General features: G+C 54.1%; 1 protein-coding gene across 1 annotated transcript in view; it reads right to left on the bottom strand.

The window, feature by feature from the left end:
• The window catches only part of Notch3 (notch receptor 3), a 36,193-nt gene extending 17,936 nt beyond the window's left edge, over positions 1 to 18,257 (bottom strand). Inside the window, exons 1-20 of the mRNA XM_020156116.2 lie at positions 18,146 to 18,257; positions 15,533 to 15,611; positions 11,207 to 11,349; positions 10,788 to 11,126; positions 10,583 to 10,705; positions 10,262 to 10,495; positions 8,622 to 8,777; positions 8,345 to 8,530; positions 7,544 to 7,657; positions 7,191 to 7,304; positions 6,417 to 6,650; positions 6,194 to 6,304; positions 5,555 to 5,747; positions 5,326 to 5,477; positions 4,988 to 5,101; positions 4,168 to 4,323; positions 2,147 to 2,372; positions 1,598 to 1,799; positions 1,354 to 1,501; positions 774 to 958 (exon numbers count right to left, since the gene is read on the bottom strand). Coding sequence (XP_020011705.2) covers positions 774 to 958; positions 1,354 to 1,501; positions 1,598 to 1,799; positions 2,147 to 2,372; positions 4,168 to 4,323; positions 4,988 to 5,101; positions 5,326 to 5,477; positions 5,555 to 5,747; positions 6,194 to 6,304; positions 6,417 to 6,650; positions 7,191 to 7,304; positions 7,544 to 7,657; positions 8,345 to 8,530; positions 8,622 to 8,777; positions 10,262 to 10,495; positions 10,583 to 10,705; positions 10,788 to 11,126; positions 11,207 to 11,349; positions 15,533 to 15,611; positions 18,146 to 18,257 — 3,321 coding nt within the window. The remainder of the gene's footprint in view (positions 1 to 773; positions 959 to 1,353; positions 1,502 to 1,597; positions 1,800 to 2,146; positions 2,373 to 4,167; positions 4,324 to 4,987; positions 5,102 to 5,325; positions 5,478 to 5,554; positions 5,748 to 6,193; positions 6,305 to 6,416; positions 6,651 to 7,190; positions 7,305 to 7,543; positions 7,658 to 8,344; positions 8,531 to 8,621; positions 8,778 to 10,261; positions 10,496 to 10,582; positions 10,706 to 10,787; positions 11,127 to 11,206; positions 11,350 to 15,532; positions 15,612 to 18,145) is intronic.
• Positions 18,258 to 20,156: the final 1,899 nt, after the last annotated feature.

Genomic DNA, 20,156 nt, shown 5'->3' with positions numbered 1-20,156 from the left:
CCCTTGTCCCCTATCTTCAGGGGACCTTGAGAAATCACTTTCTCACTGAGCTATAAAAATGACACCATGTCAGAAAACCTTGCCCTTACCCTAAACCATAGCCAGTTGGGAAGATTGTGAACCCAAACCCATCCATCAGGGTGAGGGGCAGAGAGATAAAAACTGAGCTGACTCCCCACTCAGTGTGTTCTGCCTATCAGACTATGGTCTGTTGCTGCACCCTTCTGCAGAAGTAAAGCTTTTCTTTTTGCCTTGCTGAGTGACTCCCGAGTGTTTCTTTGATCATCATTTGGGAACGGCATTTCTAACAAAACACACAGGTAAAGCACCAGATGCCCCCAAGACACACACAACCAGGCACACACACAGACACTGCCACGTTCATAGCCAAGGAGACACCATGCCAGGGAAACCTCAAAGACAGGGCACATACAGATGAATGCAAACACCCCCAGTTCTACCCACACATCCACAAAGATATTCCCAGAGTCACAAAAGCAAAAACTCAGACACATGGGTTGGGGGTGTAGCTCGGTGATAGAGTACTTGCTTAGCATGCCTCAGGTGGATTCCATCTCCAGCACCACAAAAACAGTGTCACACAAACACACACACACACACACACACACACACACACACACATACACACACACAAATCAGATGCACCTAGAAAAGTCATACCCAACACCAGGCCACAGACACACAGAAACATGTGCCCCGTCACAGCCAAACATGACTAGCTTCTCTTCTCTCTCCCTGGGGTACACCCTTACCTCACACACATAGCCCCCCATGTAGCCACGGCAGGTGCCCCCATACTGGCAGGGCTGGGCCAAGCAGGGGTCCACCTCCTGCTCACAGTGGCTGCCGGTGCGGCCCTCAGTGCACACACAGTAGTGGGAGCTGTCTTCATCCATGCACTGCCCGCCTGCCTGACACAGCTGCTCCAACCGCACCCCTGAGAAGGAGGAAAGGGACATTAGGCACAGAGATGGCTATGCACTCCACCCTCTTTCTACCCACATCACCCAACATCCTTGCTGGCATCAGTCCCCAAGGGCTCACCCACATTCCATAGCTGACATACCCTGTCAGCTGGCACACTGTTACCAACATATACCCAACCTGATGCTCATACCAGTTCATTCACACACACCATCCCAGCTGTCTCATGGTGACACACGCCATCCTGGCAGGCTGTCACACAGTCACACACCCACATACACTCAGCCACACACCCCATCATGCCCATATGTTTAGGGGCACCCCCAATTCAGCTCACACTAGCAGGAGACACGATGCACATGCACCCTCGGGGAGGCCCCGCACACCCGACCACGTGCTCCCCCTCACCCATCTGAGCTGCAGCCTCCCTGCAGGGTAGGCTTCGGATGTCACAGAGGCGACCGCTCCATCCGGGGGGACAAAGGCAATAGGCCCCGGTCTGGACACAGCGACCACCGTTTTGACAGGGTGCCTGGCTGCACCAGTCTACCAGAGTCTAGAAAGGAAGCCCCTCACGGTCAGCTCTTCTCCCCTCAGGATGGAGGGCAGACCCGCCCCAGGCTCCTCCCACATGGCCCGTGGCCCCGCCCACCTGGCACTGACTGCCTGTGAAGCCCTCCGGGCAGGCGCAGCGGAAACCCGGGTGGGTAGCGCTGCAGACGCCTCCGTGCAGACAAGGCCGCGAAAGGCAGGGGTCGACCTCATATTGGCAGTGGGCGCCGGTGTAGCCAGGGCGACACAAGCAGCTAAATGAGCTTATGCCGTCCACACAGGTCCCTCCATTGAAGCAGGAGCTTGGCGGTGGGGGGGAAGGGAGGGTGAGAGTCAAGCTCTGCGTCCTTGAAGACCTCCTAGAATTGGGGGCCTCCCAAAACTGACATTTAACCTCCACAAGAGGCTGCAACCCTGCAGAAGTCCAACTTCCATCCCTTAGCCTCGGTTTATCAAGTGCTTCAGCACTAATGTGGGAGCCATAGTCTGAAGTGACCTTGAAACAGACATCCTCCTCCTTTCTCAGGCCTTTCCTATGCGACAGCCCATCTGATGTCATCAGAGTCCTCAGACAGATGCCAAGCCAAGGACCCTCTCTCTTGTCCCCACTCCCATCTCAGGCCCTATGCCCACCCAATGCCCTGCCCACCTGGGGCTGCAGTCTGGCAGGTCCTTTTCGCAGTGGAAGCCTCCATAGCCCGGTGGGCAAGTGCATGTGAAGGATGCCAAGTGGTCAGTGCAGGTGCCAGGGCCACAGGGATTGCTCAGACACTCATCAACATCTCGGGCACAGCGTGGACCAGCAAAGCCAGGAAGGCAAGAGCAAGAAAAAGAGCCCACGCCGTCCTGACAGGAGCCACCATTGAGGCAGGGGTCTGGGGTCAGAAGGGAGGAGATCATTCGCCTTGCTCCCCATCATCAGTCTGCCCTGACCCTGCCATGCCTTGCATACAGGGGAACTCAAGACGAAACCACAGCTGGGTGCCAGTGGCTCACACCTATAATCCTAGCTACTTGGGAGACTAAGATCAGGAGGAGGCCAGCCTGGGCAAATAGTTCATAAGACCCCATCTCCAAAACAACCAGAGCAAAATAGACTGGAGTCATGGCTCAAGTGGAGAGTGCCTGCTTTGCAACCTCAGACCTCTGAGTTCAAACCCCAGTTCCACCAAAAAAAAAAAGAAAAGAAAGAAAGAAAAAAGAAACCAGGTTCAATTGAGAGAAGGCACATTTGATTCTCAGAGGAATCAAATTCTGTTCCCCTTTGTGGCCCTGTCCTCTCTTATCTGGAAACTTCACCTATATAGAATGGGAGGACTTTGGGGGGACCAAAAAACCAAGCAAATACAGTCGAATCTCTGTATTCTTAGGTTCAGCATCCATGAACAGAAAATATTGATAAAAAAGGAAAGAAATTGGGCCAGGAATGGTGGTGCACACCTGCAATCCCAGTACTCAGGAGGCTGAGGCAAGAGGATCAAGAGTTCAAGGTTAGCCTGGGCTCTCTCAAAAAGAAAAAAAGAAATTACACCTGTACTGAACACATAGACCTTTTTTTGTCATCCCGTACATAATATCACATAAGTATTTACACAGCATTTACATTATAAAGGCATTAAAAGTCATCTAAAGATGATTTCAACTGTCTGAGTGGCTGTGCATAGATTATTTGCAAATATTAAGCCATTTTATGCAAGGGACTTGCGTACCCATCAATTTTGTTATCCATGGGGTCCTGGAACAAAATCCCCTGTATACAGAAGTACTGCTCGTTCTGCTGCTCTGATGTCTGCAGACGTGTGTCTGTATAGCAGCCACTAGTCACACATGGTTGTTGAGCTTTTAACATTATCATTGATCCAAATTAAGTGTAAGATACACTCACCAGATTTCAAATTACCTTGTTAATAATTCTGATACAGATTCCATGTTAAATGATACTATTTTTATATATTGGCTTAAATAAATACATTGTTGCAATTTTACATTTTTTGCAGTATTGGAGTTTGAACTACAGGCCTTAAACTTGCACTGTGACTCTTGAGCCATGCCTCTAGCCCTGCTTCCCTTTTTTTGTAGGGTGCTAGGGATGGAACCAAGAGCCTTATGAATGCTAGGCAAGCGCTCTGTCACTGAGCTACATCCCCAGCCTACTCTAGGGTCTTTCATCTCATACTTTACACACAGTCCTAACTTACTTACTGCCAAAGGCAATGCACGGGCTTCAGAGTCAGAGAGATTTGTGCTCCAAGCCCAGCTCCAGCTCATCCCCTCTCTCTTCTTTGTTTCTTTTTGCAGTACTGGGGCTTGATCTCAGGGCCTTCACCTAAGCCACTCCACCATCCCTTTTATGTGATCAGTTTTTCGAGACAGGGTCTCATGAACTATTTGCCCAGGCTGGCTTCCAACTGCAATCCTCCTGATCTCTGCCCCCTGAGTAGCTAGAATTACAGGCGTGAGCCACCAGCGCCCAGCTCATCCTCTTTCTTGCTGCATGACCTGAGATAAGTCCCTTAACCTCCTGGGGCCTCATTTTCCATAGGAGTAAAATGAGCAAAGAAAGAGAACTGTGAAGAGGAAGCGGAAGGTTAGGACTAGCCACTCAACACAGGCCTAACAGATATGTTTCTTAGAGAGCAACCCCCTCCCCAAGATCTCCCCTGCACTCACTGGGGTCACAGTCATTGATGTCCTGATCACAGGAAGGACCAGTGTACCCCCCATGGCAGGTACAGCTGAAACTCCCGGCCAGGTTGGTGCAGGTTCCATGGGGGCCACAGGGTGAGGGGCCGGCACACTCATCCACATCCTGCTGGCATCTCTGACCTGGGGATGAGGAACGAGATATCACTAGGATTAGGTGTAAGACAGGGTCTCAGAGTTCCTGGGGCTCAGGAAGAACCTGCTGGTTGAGATTGGTCAAGGCAAGAACAAGCCATTTGCTTCTGGTCATTTTGATGTGTCATTCCAGAACTCCCTTCCACTTGTCTCATTGGGTGGCAAATGTGTACTCTGAGGTCTCCCCTACAGAAAGGTCCCCAAACTTCTGGTTTGAGTCCTAGCATCCCCCAGCCTCCCATATGGCTTCCTCTTCTCTGGAGCTGACACACACTGAGTGTCCATGTCCAGCTCTGTTCTTTCTTCTCTGGAAGAAGACCCTTTGGTCCTACCCTACTCTTACCTCAGTCTGTGTCCATCATGAGCTCCACCCCTAACTGCACTGTCACTCTCTGCATAGCAAAACTCATAGCCATCAGATTGGTCCTCCCTCAAAGGCAGGATGAGGGTAAATCCCCTCCCTGGGCCCCTAGCATCAGGTAGTATGGGACAAGGTGCAGAGAAGCCAGGCATCATGGTGCACACCTGCAATCCTAGCACTGAGGAGAAGGACTAGACTGTGCTACATAGAGAAACCCTGCTTCCAAAAAAAAAAAAAAAAAGTGTAGAGCAGGCGAAGGAGAGGAGGAGGAGGAAGCAATAGCTACTGTACCTTGCCAGCTGGAGGGACAGGAGCAGATAGCCACCTGGCCAGGGGCAGACTCACAGTGGCCACCATGCTCACAGGGGTTCAGGGTGCAGGGAGACAACACTTCACACTGACGGCCTGTGGGGGGGAAGGCAGAGTGAGGCAGTCTTCAGGGACTCCATGTTGCCATCTTCCCCATCCCTGAGGTCCCCACCCTAATACCGACCTCCCGGGAAGCTAGTGTGTATATGGGGAAGCAAAAAAAAAAAAAAAGGCAAATGCAGAGGACAGAGCAGAGTAGAAAGGAAATGAGAAGGTCGAGAGCATAAGGGGGCCTGGGGAGGGAAGGTGGGTTCACACACCCTGCACTCCAGGAGGACAGGTGCAATGGAAGCCCATCCCATCACTGGTACAGGTACCTCCAGCCTGGCAAGGCTGGGACTCACAGGTATCTCGAGCCAGGCTCTGGCTGCAACGGGGGCCGCTCCACCCAGGCTCACACACACAGCGGAACCTGGCAGGGGATTCAGTCAGGGGTGGCAGGTGGCCAGGGAGGCATCAAGAGGGTAAGGAGTTGGAGAAGGGCCTCACCCGCCAGGTGCATCGTGGCAGACGCCATGATTACAGGGCTCTTGGGCACAGTGATGGGCTGGAGGGAGGCAGAATGGAGGCAAGGAGCCAGGTGGGCAGAGGCAGCGGAAACCATTTTCCCCATCTATGCAGGAGCCTCCCTCGCCACATGGGCTGGACGCACATTCGTTGATCTCCACGTTGCAAAGGGGCCCTGAGAAACACACAGGGAACCTCATCCTAGGACAAGGAGGTAGAGCCAAGCAGGAGGAGACACCTTGTCCCACAGCCATATAGCCCTAAGCAAGGACAACTTCACTCTCGTGATGTGTCTGCTCTTATGCAAATTCGGACAGCCAGCTCCTCAACCCAGAGCTGCCTTAGGACTCCAGATCACCATGGTCTCCAAATTTACACGAAGTCACTGTCATTATCTTGGCATCACTCCAGACACAACCCTGACACATCCCTGAACCTGGACAGCTTCATCTTTGCTCCAGAATATCATGAACCAAAATGGGGACAACCCCGTGCCAATAAGAAAGGACATAACCTCAGGGCACAGTGTGGTCGATGTCCTTGGACACACGGATGCAAAGATGGGGGGGACGGAAGACACGGGGACTTCACCCTCATCTTTCCATGGCAGTGCTTCCCTACCTGTGAAGCCAGGTTGGCAGACACAATCATAGTGGTTGATGCCATCACGACAGACCCCAAAGGTGCAAGGGTTACTGGCACAGTCATCAATGTTGACCTCGCAGTTCACACCTGGGGGAGAGCAACATGGCAAGGAGTAACCAGCACCGTCATGCACCATTTCCAAACCCCCTGTGCCCCTCCAGGTCTGCTATTCCTGCCCCTGCACAGCTCCCAGCCCCACCTGTGGTTCCGGGAGGACAGCGGCAGAGGTATTTGTCCACCAGGTCTAGACATTTGCCCCCATGGCGGCAGGGCTGGCTGCGGCATTCGTCCACCTGGCTCTCACAGCGTGTGCCTGTGTAGCCTGGGGCACAGGCACATGAGAAAGTGGCGATGCCATCAACACAGCGCCCATGGTGGCATGGGTCAGGAGAGCAGTCATCCACATTGTGCTCACACAGTGTGCCCTCGAAACCTGCAGGGCCAGAGCAGAGGGTAAGGCTCCGCCCAATTGCCAAGGGTCCGCCTATAGCAATGGCCTCCACCCAATCCTGGCTCAACTTTGTCTCAGCCATCAGTGGGCAGTCTCAGCACAGGCCCCGCCCCTATCTTGCCTCCACTCCATCCAGCTGCAAGTTCCAAGCCCTGCTCCTGGCCAAGTCCCTCCCATAATTAAATTCCATTTGCTCCCAGTGTGGCCCCACCTCCAGAACTCACAGTCAGCCCCACCCTTTACTGGAGATAGGGGTACAAAGGAAGCGCCTGGGGAAAGCAGAGGGAATTGAACCCACCCCTGCCATGTGCATGTACCCCTTACCTGCCAGACACTTTGGCCCCACCCCTAGTCTTATCTCAGCCTATTTCTATCATGAGCTCCACCTCCTGTCATTGGCCCTTCCCTGGCCTGGCCTTGTGGAGGCTCCGCCCACAGACTCTCCCAAAGCCTGTTACTGGTTCTGTTCCCCACTAGCCTCGCCTCCAGAGTCTTGCTGGACTGCCATTAGCCCACCCTCACCCTCCGCACAGCGACACTCGTAGCCATCAGGTTGATCCACACATTTGGCACCGTTCCGGCAGGGTGTGCTTGCACATTCGTCCACATCCAGCTGACATGTGGCCCCACTGAAGCCTGGAGGGGAAGTGGGATGAAAGGAGGCCCAAACAGGGTCAAAGCAGTCATTTCTCAGCAGCCCCCGCCTTCTTTAGGTAGGAAAGCCTACTTACCTGGTTTTAAATTAATTTCTCTATTTTCACGACGTGGTTTCTATTATAAGGTATTTGCTAATATGCTCTTATAGGTTCCCGCCCTGAAGCTTTTGTCCCTGCAAAGACCTGTCTTTTTCAGACTCGCAGTCCCAGGTTTCTCACCTGAGGGGCAGGTGCAGCTGAAGCCGTTGACTCGATCCTTGCAAACACCGCCATTGACACAAGGACTACTCTGACACTCATCGATGTCCACCTCACAGTATGTGCCTGTGAAGCCTGGGGGTGGAGGGGAGGGGATTAGGGCAATGGGGGGTACCCTCTGGCTTAAAGGAGGTGCAAGGAGCGAGGTAGTCCACTTTCCTGTGCATAGACAGATCCCCTGAGTCTTGGACCCACCCATCCCCAGTTTAATAGTAGATTGTTTTCAATCACAGGCTGAACCCTCACCCAGCAGTGGACCAAGATTTAGGAGACTCCACAGGAGCCTTGCCTTCAAACCATCTGGTTCTCTCCCCCGTCCTTAGACTATGTCCTGACCAACCTCAGGGGCCACCATAGCCTCAAGTTCCACCCTGACATTAATGCAAGACTATCTGCAGGCTCCACCTTCATCCCACTGCAATCGCTGGCCCTGGTCCTTCTAGCGACCCCCTTCCAATCCCAGAAATGGGTTCTAAGACCTCAACTCCTTAACTATTTGAGGTTCTACTGACTCTGTCCCCTCCTCCTGCAGCCTCCAGAAAGATTCAGTTCTGGCCCCGCCCCCACCTCATCTCAGGTTCCAGTATTATTTATTTATTATTTTATTTTGTTGGTGATGCTGGGGATCAAACCCAGGGCCTCACCTCACCTATGCTAAGCACATGCTCTTAACACTGAGCTACATCCCCAGTCCAGGGCTTCACAGGCTTCTCTTGCCCCCACCCAGCCTCAGGACCCGCCCTAGTCACGCCCACCACACACCTGCCATGCAGATGCAGGTGAACTGTCCAATGCGGTCCAGACATGTGGCCTGGTTGCGGCAGGGGCCTGATAGACACTCGTTGACATCTGTCTCACAGCGAGGTCCAGTGTAGCCACGACCACACTGGCACAGGAACGACCCCTGGGTGTTCACGCAGCGGCCCAGATGTTCACAGGGGTTAGCGCCTGCAGGAAGGGGCACAACCAGCATGGACGTGGCCAGAAAGGACCAGCCTCTCCCCTCTTTGTCATCTCATTCTCGGAAGGTATCACTCACCGATGGAACACTCATCCACATCCTGGTCACATGCTCCACCAGTGAAGCCAGGTGGGCAGGTGCAGATGGCCCGGCCATTCACTGGGTTCGTGTCGCAGATAGCATCCTCATGACAGGGGTTGCTGACACAGGCGTCATCCAGATGGCACAGAAGGCCTGAGAAAGCGTAGGAAGAGGTCAAGGGCTGATCCTCCAGCTCTGCTGGATGGTCCCACACCCCACATTTTGTGGGGGAGCGATTGGAGCTGGGGACTGAATCCTGAGTCTTGGGGCATTCAAGGCATGCACTCTACAACTAAGCTATGCTCTTAACCACTTTTTTTATTATTATTATTAACCTGCAATGTACTTAGTGACTAGCTTTTTAAAATCCATTTATTATGAAAAATTTCAAACATACAGAAAAATTGATAATTCATATACCCACCACCTACATTCAACTATTGTTAATTTGTTCATTTTTTTTCCCTAAGCCATTTGAAAATAATTTGGAAACATATTGTTCTAAAATCTACCGACTCAACCAGTATATATATATATATGTATATATAGACTCTTCTGATTTTAAAAGGGTCCTACCCACAAGCCTTTGCTGAGTTGTACCCTTGGCCACATATGCCCTCCTTCCATTGTCAAGTCCTAAACACCTTCTCTGACCTTTGTCATTTCCAAAACTCCTCATTCTTTCTCAGTTACACCTCCCAATAGTTCCCCATTCCAGTGACCTCTGCCTTGGACTGTGTGCCAGCTTCCTCCCAGGACTCTTCTAAACTTGCCCTTCACCCCAAATCCATCCTCCAGCATGCCCTCTTGCTTTCATTCCCTCCTCTTCCTCTGTCTCCTCCCTTCCTCCCTTCCTTTCCTCCTATCTTTCTTTCCTTTTTTCTGGTACTGGGGTTTTGAACTCAGGGTCTCACACTTGCTAGGCAGGTGCTCTACCACTTGAGCCACTCCACCAGCCCTTTTTCATGTTGGGATTTTCAAGATAGGGTCTCTTGAACTATTTGCCTGGGCTGGCTTCAAACCAAGATTCTCCTGATAGCTAGGATTACAGGTGAGAGCCATCGGCACCTGGCCTCCCTCCCTCCCTCCCTCCTTTCCTTTCTTCCTCCCTTCCATCCTTCCTTCTTTTTCTCAGCACAAGGGTATGAAATCAGGATCTTGTACTTGCTAAGCAAACCCTCTACCATTTGATCCATGTTCCCCAGCCCTTTTTTACTTTACAGTAGTTAATTTTTGGATAGGATCTCAAGTTTTTGCCCAGGCCAGCCTCAGACCATGATCCTCCTAATCTTTACCACCAAGTGGTTGGAATTACAAATGTGTACCACCACACTTGGCTTATTTATTGAGATGGGGATCTCCATACTTTTTTTCCCAGGCAGGTCTTGAACCAATCCTCCTGCTCTCCACGTCCCAAGTAGCTGGGATTACGGGCATGAGCCACAGCAATCAGCTCTTCTTTCTTTTCTTGGTGGGGATTGAACCCAGGGCTTGGCACATGCTAAACACACACTATCACTGAGCTACAATCCCAAACCCCATCCTAATCTTTCCAACACTCAAATCAGAGTCTATCTTCACCCCATTCAAGAATCATCAATCACTCCCTGCTATCTCCAAGGAAAGCAGCCACTCACCAGTCTTGCCCATAGGGCAGGCACAGTAGAAAGAGGCCACACGGTCATGGCAGGTGGCCCCATGGAAGCACACAGCTGTGGCACAGTCATCAATATTCTGACTACAGCTCTCGCCTGTCCAGCCATTGACACACACGCAGCTGTGGCCACCCAATGTGTTGAAGCAGGTGCCCCCATTGTGACAGGCATTGGGCTGTAGTTGACACTCGTCCACATCCTCTGTGCAGAACTGGCCTGTGGTACACAGATATACTGGTCTAGTCCCTGGTGTGTGCCAACCTAAGGTGTGCCCCCCACCTTGCCTTTGGCCCTGGGACCCACCTGTCCACTCAGGAGGGCACTGGCAGTTGTAAGTGTTAACACCATCCACACATGTCCCCCCATTGAGACAACGGTGTCCTGGACAGTCGTCCACATTGACTTCACAGTTCTGTCCCTCAAAACCTGGTATGGGAGGAGGAGTTGAGGATAACCATTGTGATGCTTGTCCCTACCTTGCTGCCTCCCCCAGGTACCACTCACTTACCAGGAAGGCAGGCGCAGTCATAGGTGACATCACCACTCTGCCTACAGGTGCCCCCATTACGGCATGGTGAAGGTGCACAGGGTACTGTGGGGGTCTCGCACAGTGACCCTGTGTAGCCACCTGGGCACTGGCAGCGGAAGGAGCCAGGTGTGTTGAGGCAGGTACCACCATGGCGGCAGAGCCCACCAACCCGGCACTCATCTACATCACTTCGGCAGCTGCGACCCTGGTAGCCAGGTGGGCAGGAGCAGACGAAGCGGCCGTCAGACCCTACCGAGCAGCGAGCACCATGGGCACAAGGACTGCTGAGGCAGGGGTCCGGCAGGGAACAGTCTGGGCCTGGAAGGACCAGGACAGAGTGAGTTTGGGATTAACCACACCCTTGGCTGCCGAGAGCTCCCCTCCAGATCCCACCTCACCTCGGAAACCACGGGGACACCGGCAGGAGAACCGGGCAGTGCCTGCCACCACTGAGCTCTGGCACACACCCCGGCCAGCACAGGGGCCTGAGTGGCAAGGGTCTTCCAGCTGGCACCGCTCACCCACCCAGCCTGGTGGGCACCTGTGAGCAGAGACAGTATGGTGGGGGCAGAACAGGACAGGATGGCCCCAGACAGAGAGACATGCAAGACACACCCAGCAAATGGGCCGGCTAACACACATTCATTTATTCTTGCAATGACTACTTACTAAGCACCTATTACGTGCTAAGTAATAGAAACACAGAAGAAGCATACACAGTAAAAGTGGTTCTTACCCTCTCAATCCTCATAGACAGGCCAGGCAAAGAGAACACAGACAGTAACAAATTAATATACAACATACCACCAGCAGAGGGTACAAGCCATGGGGACTATGAAGGGTGTGGTGGCCCCCAAAAAGACATGCCCATGTTCCAAAACCTGTGCCAATGACCTTATTTAGGGGGAAAAAAAGTCTTTGCAGGTGTAATTACATGGAAGATATCAAGATTGGATCATCCTGGATTATGCAGCAGGCCCCAAGTTGAATGACAAGTATCCTTATAAGAGAAAGGCTAAGCCAGGCAAGATGGCTTATGCCTGTAATCCTAGCTACTTGGGAGGCTGAGATCACTAGGATCACAGTTCGAGTCCAGCTGGAGCAAAACGTTGTAAGATTCCTTCCCTCCCCCCACTCCCACCACCATTCTCAAACAACAGCTAGGTATGGTGGCACATGTCTGTCATTTAAGCTACTCTGGAAGCTCAGATGCGGAGGATGGTGGTTCCAGTCCAGCCCAGCAAAAAAGTTTTTAAAACCCCATCTTGATGGAAAAAAAAAAAAAAAGAAAGAAAGAAAGCTGGGCATAGTGGCCTATGCCTGTCATCCCAGCTATAGCAAGAAGCTTAAAATATAAGGATCACAGTCCAGGCCTGCCTTGGCAAAAATGGAGACCCATCTCAAAAAATAACCACAGGGAAAACAAAAGGGTTGGAGGTATGGCTCCAGCAGTGGGAAACCCTGAATTCAACCCCCAGTACCAGGGAGAGGGACAGAGAGGGAGGAGAAGTAGGAGGAGGAGGAGAAGAAAGAAGGAGGAAGAAGGAGGAGTAGGAGGAAGAAGAAGAAGGAAGAAAAGGAAAAGGGGAAGGGGAAGAAGGGGAAGAGGAAGGAGGAGGAAGAAGATGAAGAGGAGGGAGAAAGAGGGGGTGGGAGGGAGAAAGGCAGAAGCCTGGGAGGGGTAGCTCAGTGCTAGAGCACGTGCACAGAATGTGTGAGACCCTGGGTTCCATCCCCAGCACTGCAAAGAGAGAGGGAGATTAAGAGAGCAAGAAAGATGGAGAGGGAGAAGGAGGGGAGAGAGACAGAGGACACAGGAGGTTTTAGTAAGAGAAAGCAGAGGTCATGTGCAGACAAAGGCAGAGAATAGAATGAGGCAGCCACAGCTAAGGAAGGCCTGGAGCCATCAGCTGCTGGAAGAGGCAGATTTCTAGCCTGCAGAATTTCCAAAGAGTACATTGCTGTTGTTTTAAGCCACCCAGTTTGAGGTAATTTGTTATAGCAGCCACAGGAAATTCATACACAGCCTGAGTGGAATGGAGACAGTTTCATATTTGCACAGACTAAAGAAGATAAAGAGGGCAAGCAGAGTGGCTCAAGCAGTGAGAGCGCCTGCAAGGGTGAGGCCCTGGGTTCAAAACCCCAGTGCTGTCCCCCCTCCAGCAAAAAAAAGAAGATGAAAAGCAAAAATGAGAAAGGTGTCCACAGGTTGTGTGAGGTCTGGCACTCCAGGCAGTGGGAACAGCAAATGGAAAATCTCAGACTCCCGGAGGCAAGTACCCAGGGCACACACTCAGATAGTTCCAGAAACCACAGAGACACATCCAGAGGGCCACGCCAACTGGACATCTTGGCCTGGCAAACACCGACACCAAGCCACAGCCTCCCACGCGGATATATGGGCAATTCTCACTCACATGGACGGACGGGATGATTCCCAGAGGCTCTCAACAACTTTCTTCCTCCAATGGAGCCCGATTGGGAGTTGGGGTGGACACCTCCGCCCTCATGTTGTGGGGAGATCCTTCAGCCTGACACACACCCCCCCCCCATTGAAACCTACCAAGGCACCCTTGAGTGTAGGGGAAGTTGAGACCTGAGTGGGGGCGGGGAGGGGGGTTGGGGGAAGCTGGTCTTAACATTACCAGCCTCCAGGGGAGGATGGAAGAGACAGACTGGGGCTCAGCCTCCTCTACCACCCCGGCCCTCTCACCTCCACCCCTCCTATTTGCGCGGGTCCCCTCCCTCCGGCTTGTCCCAGAAACTCAAGCAGGTGACTCAGTTCTCAGCGTCACCCACATTATCCCCCCACCTCGGGCCCAACGAAACAAGTCAGGACACAACCCAGCAAGGGTACGTGCGGGTGGCGTTAGAAGGGGAGGGTGCACCTCTAGGCCCTCTTCTCAAAGGCCAGCAGGGCGACAGCGGCGGTGGCCACGACCACGCGCCGGGAGGAGGAGCACTGCATAGGGGCCAGGAGAACCCGGTCCCACCGCCAGGCAGGGCGCGGCCCCCGCAGCCCCTCCCGGCGCCTCGGGCGGTTTCCCACGCTCTGCGCCCCGCGCCCCCGCCGACCGGTCGGGCCGGTTCCAGCCCCAGCCCGCGCCCCGCCCTAAGGCCTGAGCTTTGGGGGAGACGAGGGGGGGAGCGCGGACTTGGAGGGGGGCGGGCCGGCGGGGTAAGACTAGAAGAGAGGTCTCAGGGGCCTACTTTGGGGACCCATAAGGAGAGTGACAGTTTGGCGCATCCGTAAAAGAACAGGAGTATTTGAGACCTTGAAGGAGATTGTTGGGGGGCTGGGGGACTTAGGGAGTGGTTCCCCTAAAGCCTTGCTCCGGTTCCTGAGCCCACTCCAATCCGAGCGATCCGGGCTCCGGGAGGCGGTTTGCGCCAGTGATTCACCTGTCGAGGGGCGGGGCAGCCTGGGGCTCATTCACCTGTCGGCCGTATTCCAGGCGTGGAGTTCCACTGCGCAGGCGCCTGGCCCGGCAGCTCAGCCTCGCTTGAGAGGGATTCCAGGGAAGGTCACACTGCCCGCCTCCCCTCCACCCCGCCCGCCCCCCATCACTGCTGACTCCCAGCCCCGGGAAGCCCTTCAGCCAGTGTTAGCTCCAAACAGGTGAACACACTTTGGTTCCAAGCAAAGTGTGAACATAACCCCAAACGGATTCTTTTGGGTCTAAAGTCACTCCAAACCCACCCAGCCAGAACCTAGCCCAGTGTCTGGCATACATGGAGTTGAGAAATTAAGACATTAATGAACCAATTAATGAGTACTAGGTGAACTGCTATTACATACATAACATAAAAGGAGTCAAACACATCCCCCCCAAACCTTGAGGGGGTTCCCCTTACAGTACCTATTTCCTGTGTCCCTATCATTATTATTCATAAGTATTTAACATTTACTGTAGGCCAAGCACTCTGCTGATTGCATAATGGGGAGGGTCTCTTAAATCTTTACAGCCAACCCCATAAAGGAAGAGATATTATTGCACCATTTTTTAGATGCAAAAACTGAGGCTCAGAAAGAAGCACTTGCTCAAGGTGTCCCAGAGCTCAGAATTTGAACTGAGCTCTGTTTGCCTTTGCTTGGCTCTTTCCTAGCACCTGTTTTGCTCCTTCCAACCTCCTGCCTTTTCTTGTATTATAGAGCAACTAAATTCTTGGGCTCCTTCACAGTTACAAACTAGGAGAAGTAATCCTATTTCACAGACACAGTGAGGTTCCGAGAGAGGTGACTAGCCCAAGATAACACAGCTAGACAGTGGCTGGGCAGGACTGTATTTAATAAAAGTCTCTTGTACCCCCTCCTCCACTAAATCCTAAGACATAGGAGGGTGTGAATGATGTCCTCACTGCTGCCCGTGGCCTCTACAAGCTTGCTGATTGAATAATAGCTGTCTCAATCAACAGGGTTTTAATTTGGTCTTAGGAGGCCAAAAACCCCAAGAAGTCCCAACTTCGTGGGCCCATTTTCCAGGCTGGGACACTGAGACAAAGCGTTTAAATCCCAGTCAGCAAGAAACTGTGGGATTTGAATCCAGGCCAGACAGACTCGAGAGCCCTGTTCTTAACCATGCTGGATTCCCAAAAGGGAAACATGAGAGGTTGCCCAAGCCACACACATGGAGGAAGCGGTGCAAAGCATCCGCAATAGAGGCAGAGGAAGAAGACTCCCTCCCCACGCAGGGCCCGCTGATGGCGCTGTGCCAGACACTCACAGGCAGGCAGCCTCCCGGGAGGGCAGTTGGGTGCAACGACCTCCATTTGCACACGGGCTTCCGTCCAGGCAAGGGGGAGCTGTGTGGGGGCGAAGGAAGGTGGGGGGGGGTCAGCCAGGCATCCAGGAACCCCAAACTAGAGTGACGGCCCCCCTCCCTCCCTCCCTCTGCCAGGCAACAGCTGCATTGGGCTGGGGGTGTCTCTGTGGGTACGAGGAAGCCCCCTCTCTCCAGTTCCCACGGCCCCCCACCCCAGCCCCAGCTGTTGGGGCTGCAGCTGTCTCTGCCAGCTTGAGCCCTGGGAACCACAAGGCAGGGGCGGGAAGGAGGAGGGGCTGACTTGTCCCAGATGTGGGGGCTCAGGAAGCTGCCAGAGTGAAGACTGCAGAATGGGGGGGGGTGCAGTCAAGAACTGAGGGTGCTGAACGCTGAATGTTGAGGGTGCTGCAGTTGAGTGCCCAGGTTTTGGGACAGTGGAGGGGGTAGGGAGTGCTGGGCTCCTGTGCGGCTCTTGGGAGAAAGGCCAAGGCATGCATCCAGATGACAACCTGGAAAGCCAGCTTTGGGTGTTGCATGGATGGGGTGTGTGTTGTAGGGAGGGGCAGCTGGCCCAAGACAAGTGCTACCCTGTCCAGTCTCCCCATCCCTGAGGGCTGTGTCCCTCTCGAGTGTGGCATAGTCTACACTGTCCTGCCAGATGGGTGAGAGGTGTGGCCAGGTCTGGGTTAGTGGAGAATTGTGTGTGCAGGCAGGTATGGTGCCACTGTGTGTGTGTGTGTGTGTGTGTGTGTGTGTGTGTGTGTGTGTGTGTGTGAGAGAGAGAGAGAGAGAGAGAGAGAGAGAGAGACAGAGAGAGAAAGAGAGTTGGAGAACAACAGACAGCCAAATATAAAAGAACCAGAAGCAGGTAGACAGAAACGAGAAGACAGAAAAGGACAGTCACAGAGATGGAAAGGAAGAGGCAGTAAGAGACATGATGAGGCATGAAGTCCTCATGGGACAAGCTGAGAAGACACTATTGCCCAGGCAGGGAACTGTGGGTGTTTGTGAATTCACGCTGAGGGCTGAATGGCATGAGCTTGTGCGTCAATCTGTCTGAATGTCCTTGTGCAGCTAAGTGTGACTGGGTGGGTGGGTGTGAACTGCACACCCATGGAGATGCTTGTGCCATATGCACAAAGCCCTTGCATGTGCGTGCATCCTTCTATGTGAACAGCATTGTCTCCGTGTAGATTTGAGTGTGCACGGGTGTGTCTGTGTGTCAGCACATGTGAGCAGGATATAGGCATGTTCTTGAATCTGTGTCTATTTGTGTGAGTGTGTACCACGCCTTGGGCTGATGTTGTAAGGCATGTGTGCTCATATTTGATTGTGTGTGTGTACATGTCAGTATATGAGCTGTGCGTGTATCTGGGTGTGTCTTGTGTGAGCCAAGTGTGCACTTCTGTGTGCGTGCACATTTGCATCTCTGTGTGTGTGAGAGACCCAGAGCTGTGTGCCTGCCAGTGTGTGACAGGCCATGAGTGTGAGTTGGTCTGCGGGGGCGGAGGCTCCTGCCCCATCCTGCCCGGTGGAGTCCGAAGCTAGGCTGGGGAGGCCGGTCCTTTCCGCACCCCCCACCCCCGCCAAGATCCAGCATTGAGCCCCACAGTGGCGCCCAGGGACCACTGACCCGGGCCATGGGCTCCGCCCCATCCCTGCCGACCAGGTCTCCTGGGACGGGGGTGGGGGCGCCCCCGCAGCCCCCGCTCAGGCTCGGCCGCGGGTCCCGCTTTGTCTGGCAAAGAAAGCGCGAGGCTGGCCGGGGGGAGGGGGTGTCTAGACGGCGCAGCCATTGTCCCGAGCGGGGGAGGGGAGAGAGAGAAGGGGGAGGGGCGGGGGGCCCCCGGACCGCTGGGGAGGGGGTTCAGGCTGCGAGGAGAGGGCGCTGAAGCCCGAGGGGAGCACGTGGGCCTCGCCCCTTCCCCTCTCTGCACAGAGGCGGGTCCCGGCTCTGCGGGATGTCGGCAGCCAAAAGAGGGAGTGGGGCCGTGGGCGGGGGAGGGGGCGCAGGCGGCGCTGTGGCTCCAGCTCTCATTCCGCTCCGGGTCTTGGCGCGCTCCGGCCTGGGAAGTTTTCTCGGAGTTCTGAGCTCGGAGAACTTCGCGCCCCCTCCCCGCCCCCCGCCCGGCCGGCCCGCCTGGGGTGTCGGGGAGAAGGGGGGGGCTTTTGTGCGAGGGGTTCTCAGCTTGGGAACACTAGGACCCCTATCATAACCCTCCCAGTACTCCAAGCAGGGGTCTTATGGAGGCGATCCCCAGACTCGGTACACTCGTCCCAAAACTTGAGTCTCCAATTCCCACACCAAGAGCTCCATGTCTCAGACTCTTGGGTCCCTTATCTCCGGCTTCGATCTCTCAAAGGTCTCTTCTTCTGGTCTCTGGGCCCCTCCCCTCCATTCTGAGTTCCTGCGCCCCTCAGGATTGGCACACAGTCCCCAGCTCCTGCACCTCTATTCTGGCCCTGTTCTCGGGCTCCCAGAACCCTCCCCGCCTCAGACCTGGGGGTTCTTACTTGGCTCCTCCCTCGCCCCCCCCATCCTCCGTCCCACCCTCCAGGACCCCAGCCCCTCACCTGCAGCCCCTGGCCCCGCTAGCAGCAGCAGCAGGGGCAGCGCCCGCACTGGCGGCGGCGGCAGGGACATCGGGCGACGGCGGCGGCGGCGGCCCCGGGCCCCCGGCCCCATGGCGGCCGGCCGCGACCCTCCCTCCTCCCTCCTTCCCTAGGCTCCAGGCGAGTCCCGGGCCAGCCTCCGCGCCGCCAACTTCGCCGAAGTGAGGCTGCTGCGCCGCCCCGCCCCCAGCCCTCGGCCGCTTGCCCCGCCCCGGGGCCGGCCCTGCGCGCCCCCGCCCCCGCCCCCTCGCCCGGCCTCCCGGGGTCCCGGCCCACCCTCTGCCCGCCGAGCCTGGATCTGCGGACCCTGGGAACTGGGCCCGTCACGCAGAGAGATGCGGGCCTAACCTGCATGACAGGCACACCCAGCTCGGGAGCACCCCCACCCCCATCCTCCAGTGCACATCCAGACATGAGGACGCACAGAGCCAGGACACAAACGCAGACATATCACCCCCAGCACCCTCCCCCGACCCCCAAAAAAACCACCTCCAAGCGGAAGTCTTGAGAGGCTAATGAACACGTAGCCACTATGGCACCAATGAAGCCACATGCACGAACTTCATGGAGACACGAAAATCGGAGACACGAACCTGAAACTCAGGCCCAGCCAGGCCATGGGCCTGGGGCGGTATTTACAGCCCCATCGGGAGTCTTATGGGAGCGCCTCCTCAGTCCTCCCAGAAAGCAGCCCCCTGCCTCTTCACTACCCTGGGTGAATGTCAAAGGTCCAGGCCAGGCCAACCCTGCAGCCTAAATAACTTCCTTTTCCCAAAGTCAGTCTAGCCACAAAGCCTTAACAGCAGCCCCCTGTCTCCGTGGTGAGAATGGGGGACGCTAAGAGGTCCCAAGCATATCCCCGGGGGAGTCTCAAATTTGGGAGAAAAAGGCCAGGCACAGATATCCCCAAACTCAGGGCTGGGCCAGAAGGAGCCACAAAACCTGGGAAAGGCATACAGAGGGGTTACTAAGGGCTGTCCATGGGAAGGTTGTTTGTGGATTTATGGATTCAGCAAGTATAAATGCTGTCTGTCCAGCTATGTTCTGGGACAGGAGCTGAAGGTACACTTTACCCCCTGGGGAGGGCTTCCCAGAGGGCTTGACCCTAAAGGAGGGGGTGGAGGGAAGCCACCCCAGCAGAGGAAAGAGCCAGCTCCCAGAGTAGGGACACAGCTGGGAGGGAGAGAGGGCAGGCCAGGGGTCAGGATAGTAACATAAAGCCTAAACCCTGGTATCTGGCTTAGTGATAAAGCTGCTGAACAAAGGAGTGAGTTAATGGGAAAGGGGGCAGGGGTGAGGAGTGGAGGGGTGACAGTGCTAAATCCCAAGAACCCCTTTGGAGTCAGAGGCTGCTGAAAGCTAGGGCTGAGTATAGGAGGGACATCCCAGTGGGAGACAGTCACATGGGTACCCAGAAATCTTTAGGCAGTATTTTAACATCTCAAATCATTTTGTTGTTGTTGTTGGTACTGGGGTTTGAACCTGGAGTCTTAAGCTCGCTGAGCAGGCGCTCTACCACTTGAGCAATTTCACAAGCCCTGTTTTGTGTTGGATTTTTTTTCCCACATAGGGTCTCATGAACTATTTGCCTGAGGCTGGCTTCAAATCCTGATCCTCTTGAGTAGTTAGGATTACAGGTATGAGCCACTGGTGCCCACCTGGCTTCTGAAATCATTTTAAACAGAAAGTTAAGCACACTTTATCACACTCATCTTATAATTTTACACAAATGCACACAAAGAGTATACACATTTTAGTGGTTGGCTGAACTATTTTGAGAGCAGTTCGCAGATGTGATGCTCTTTTGCCCCCAGATACATCACAGTGTATTTGCTGAGAATGAGGGCATTCACCTGCATAAGTGTCCTCGGTTTACTCTTGAAGTTTATATTCAAAGTTCACTGGTTTCTTTCAATAACATTATTCAAAGCATATTGCATTTTTCTTTTTCTTTCTTTCTTTCTTTTTTTTT

Source organism: Castor canadensis, chromosome 14 (genome assembly GCF_047511655.1).
Source record: "Castor canadensis chromosome 14, mCasCan1.hap1v2, whole genome shotgun sequence".
In the NCBI taxonomy this organism is placed as follows: domain Eukaryota; kingdom Metazoa; phylum Chordata; class Mammalia; order Rodentia; family Castoridae; genus Castor; species Castor canadensis.
Note: the sequence above shows the minus strand (reverse complement) of the source record. Positions and strands in the feature narration are given on the sequence as shown.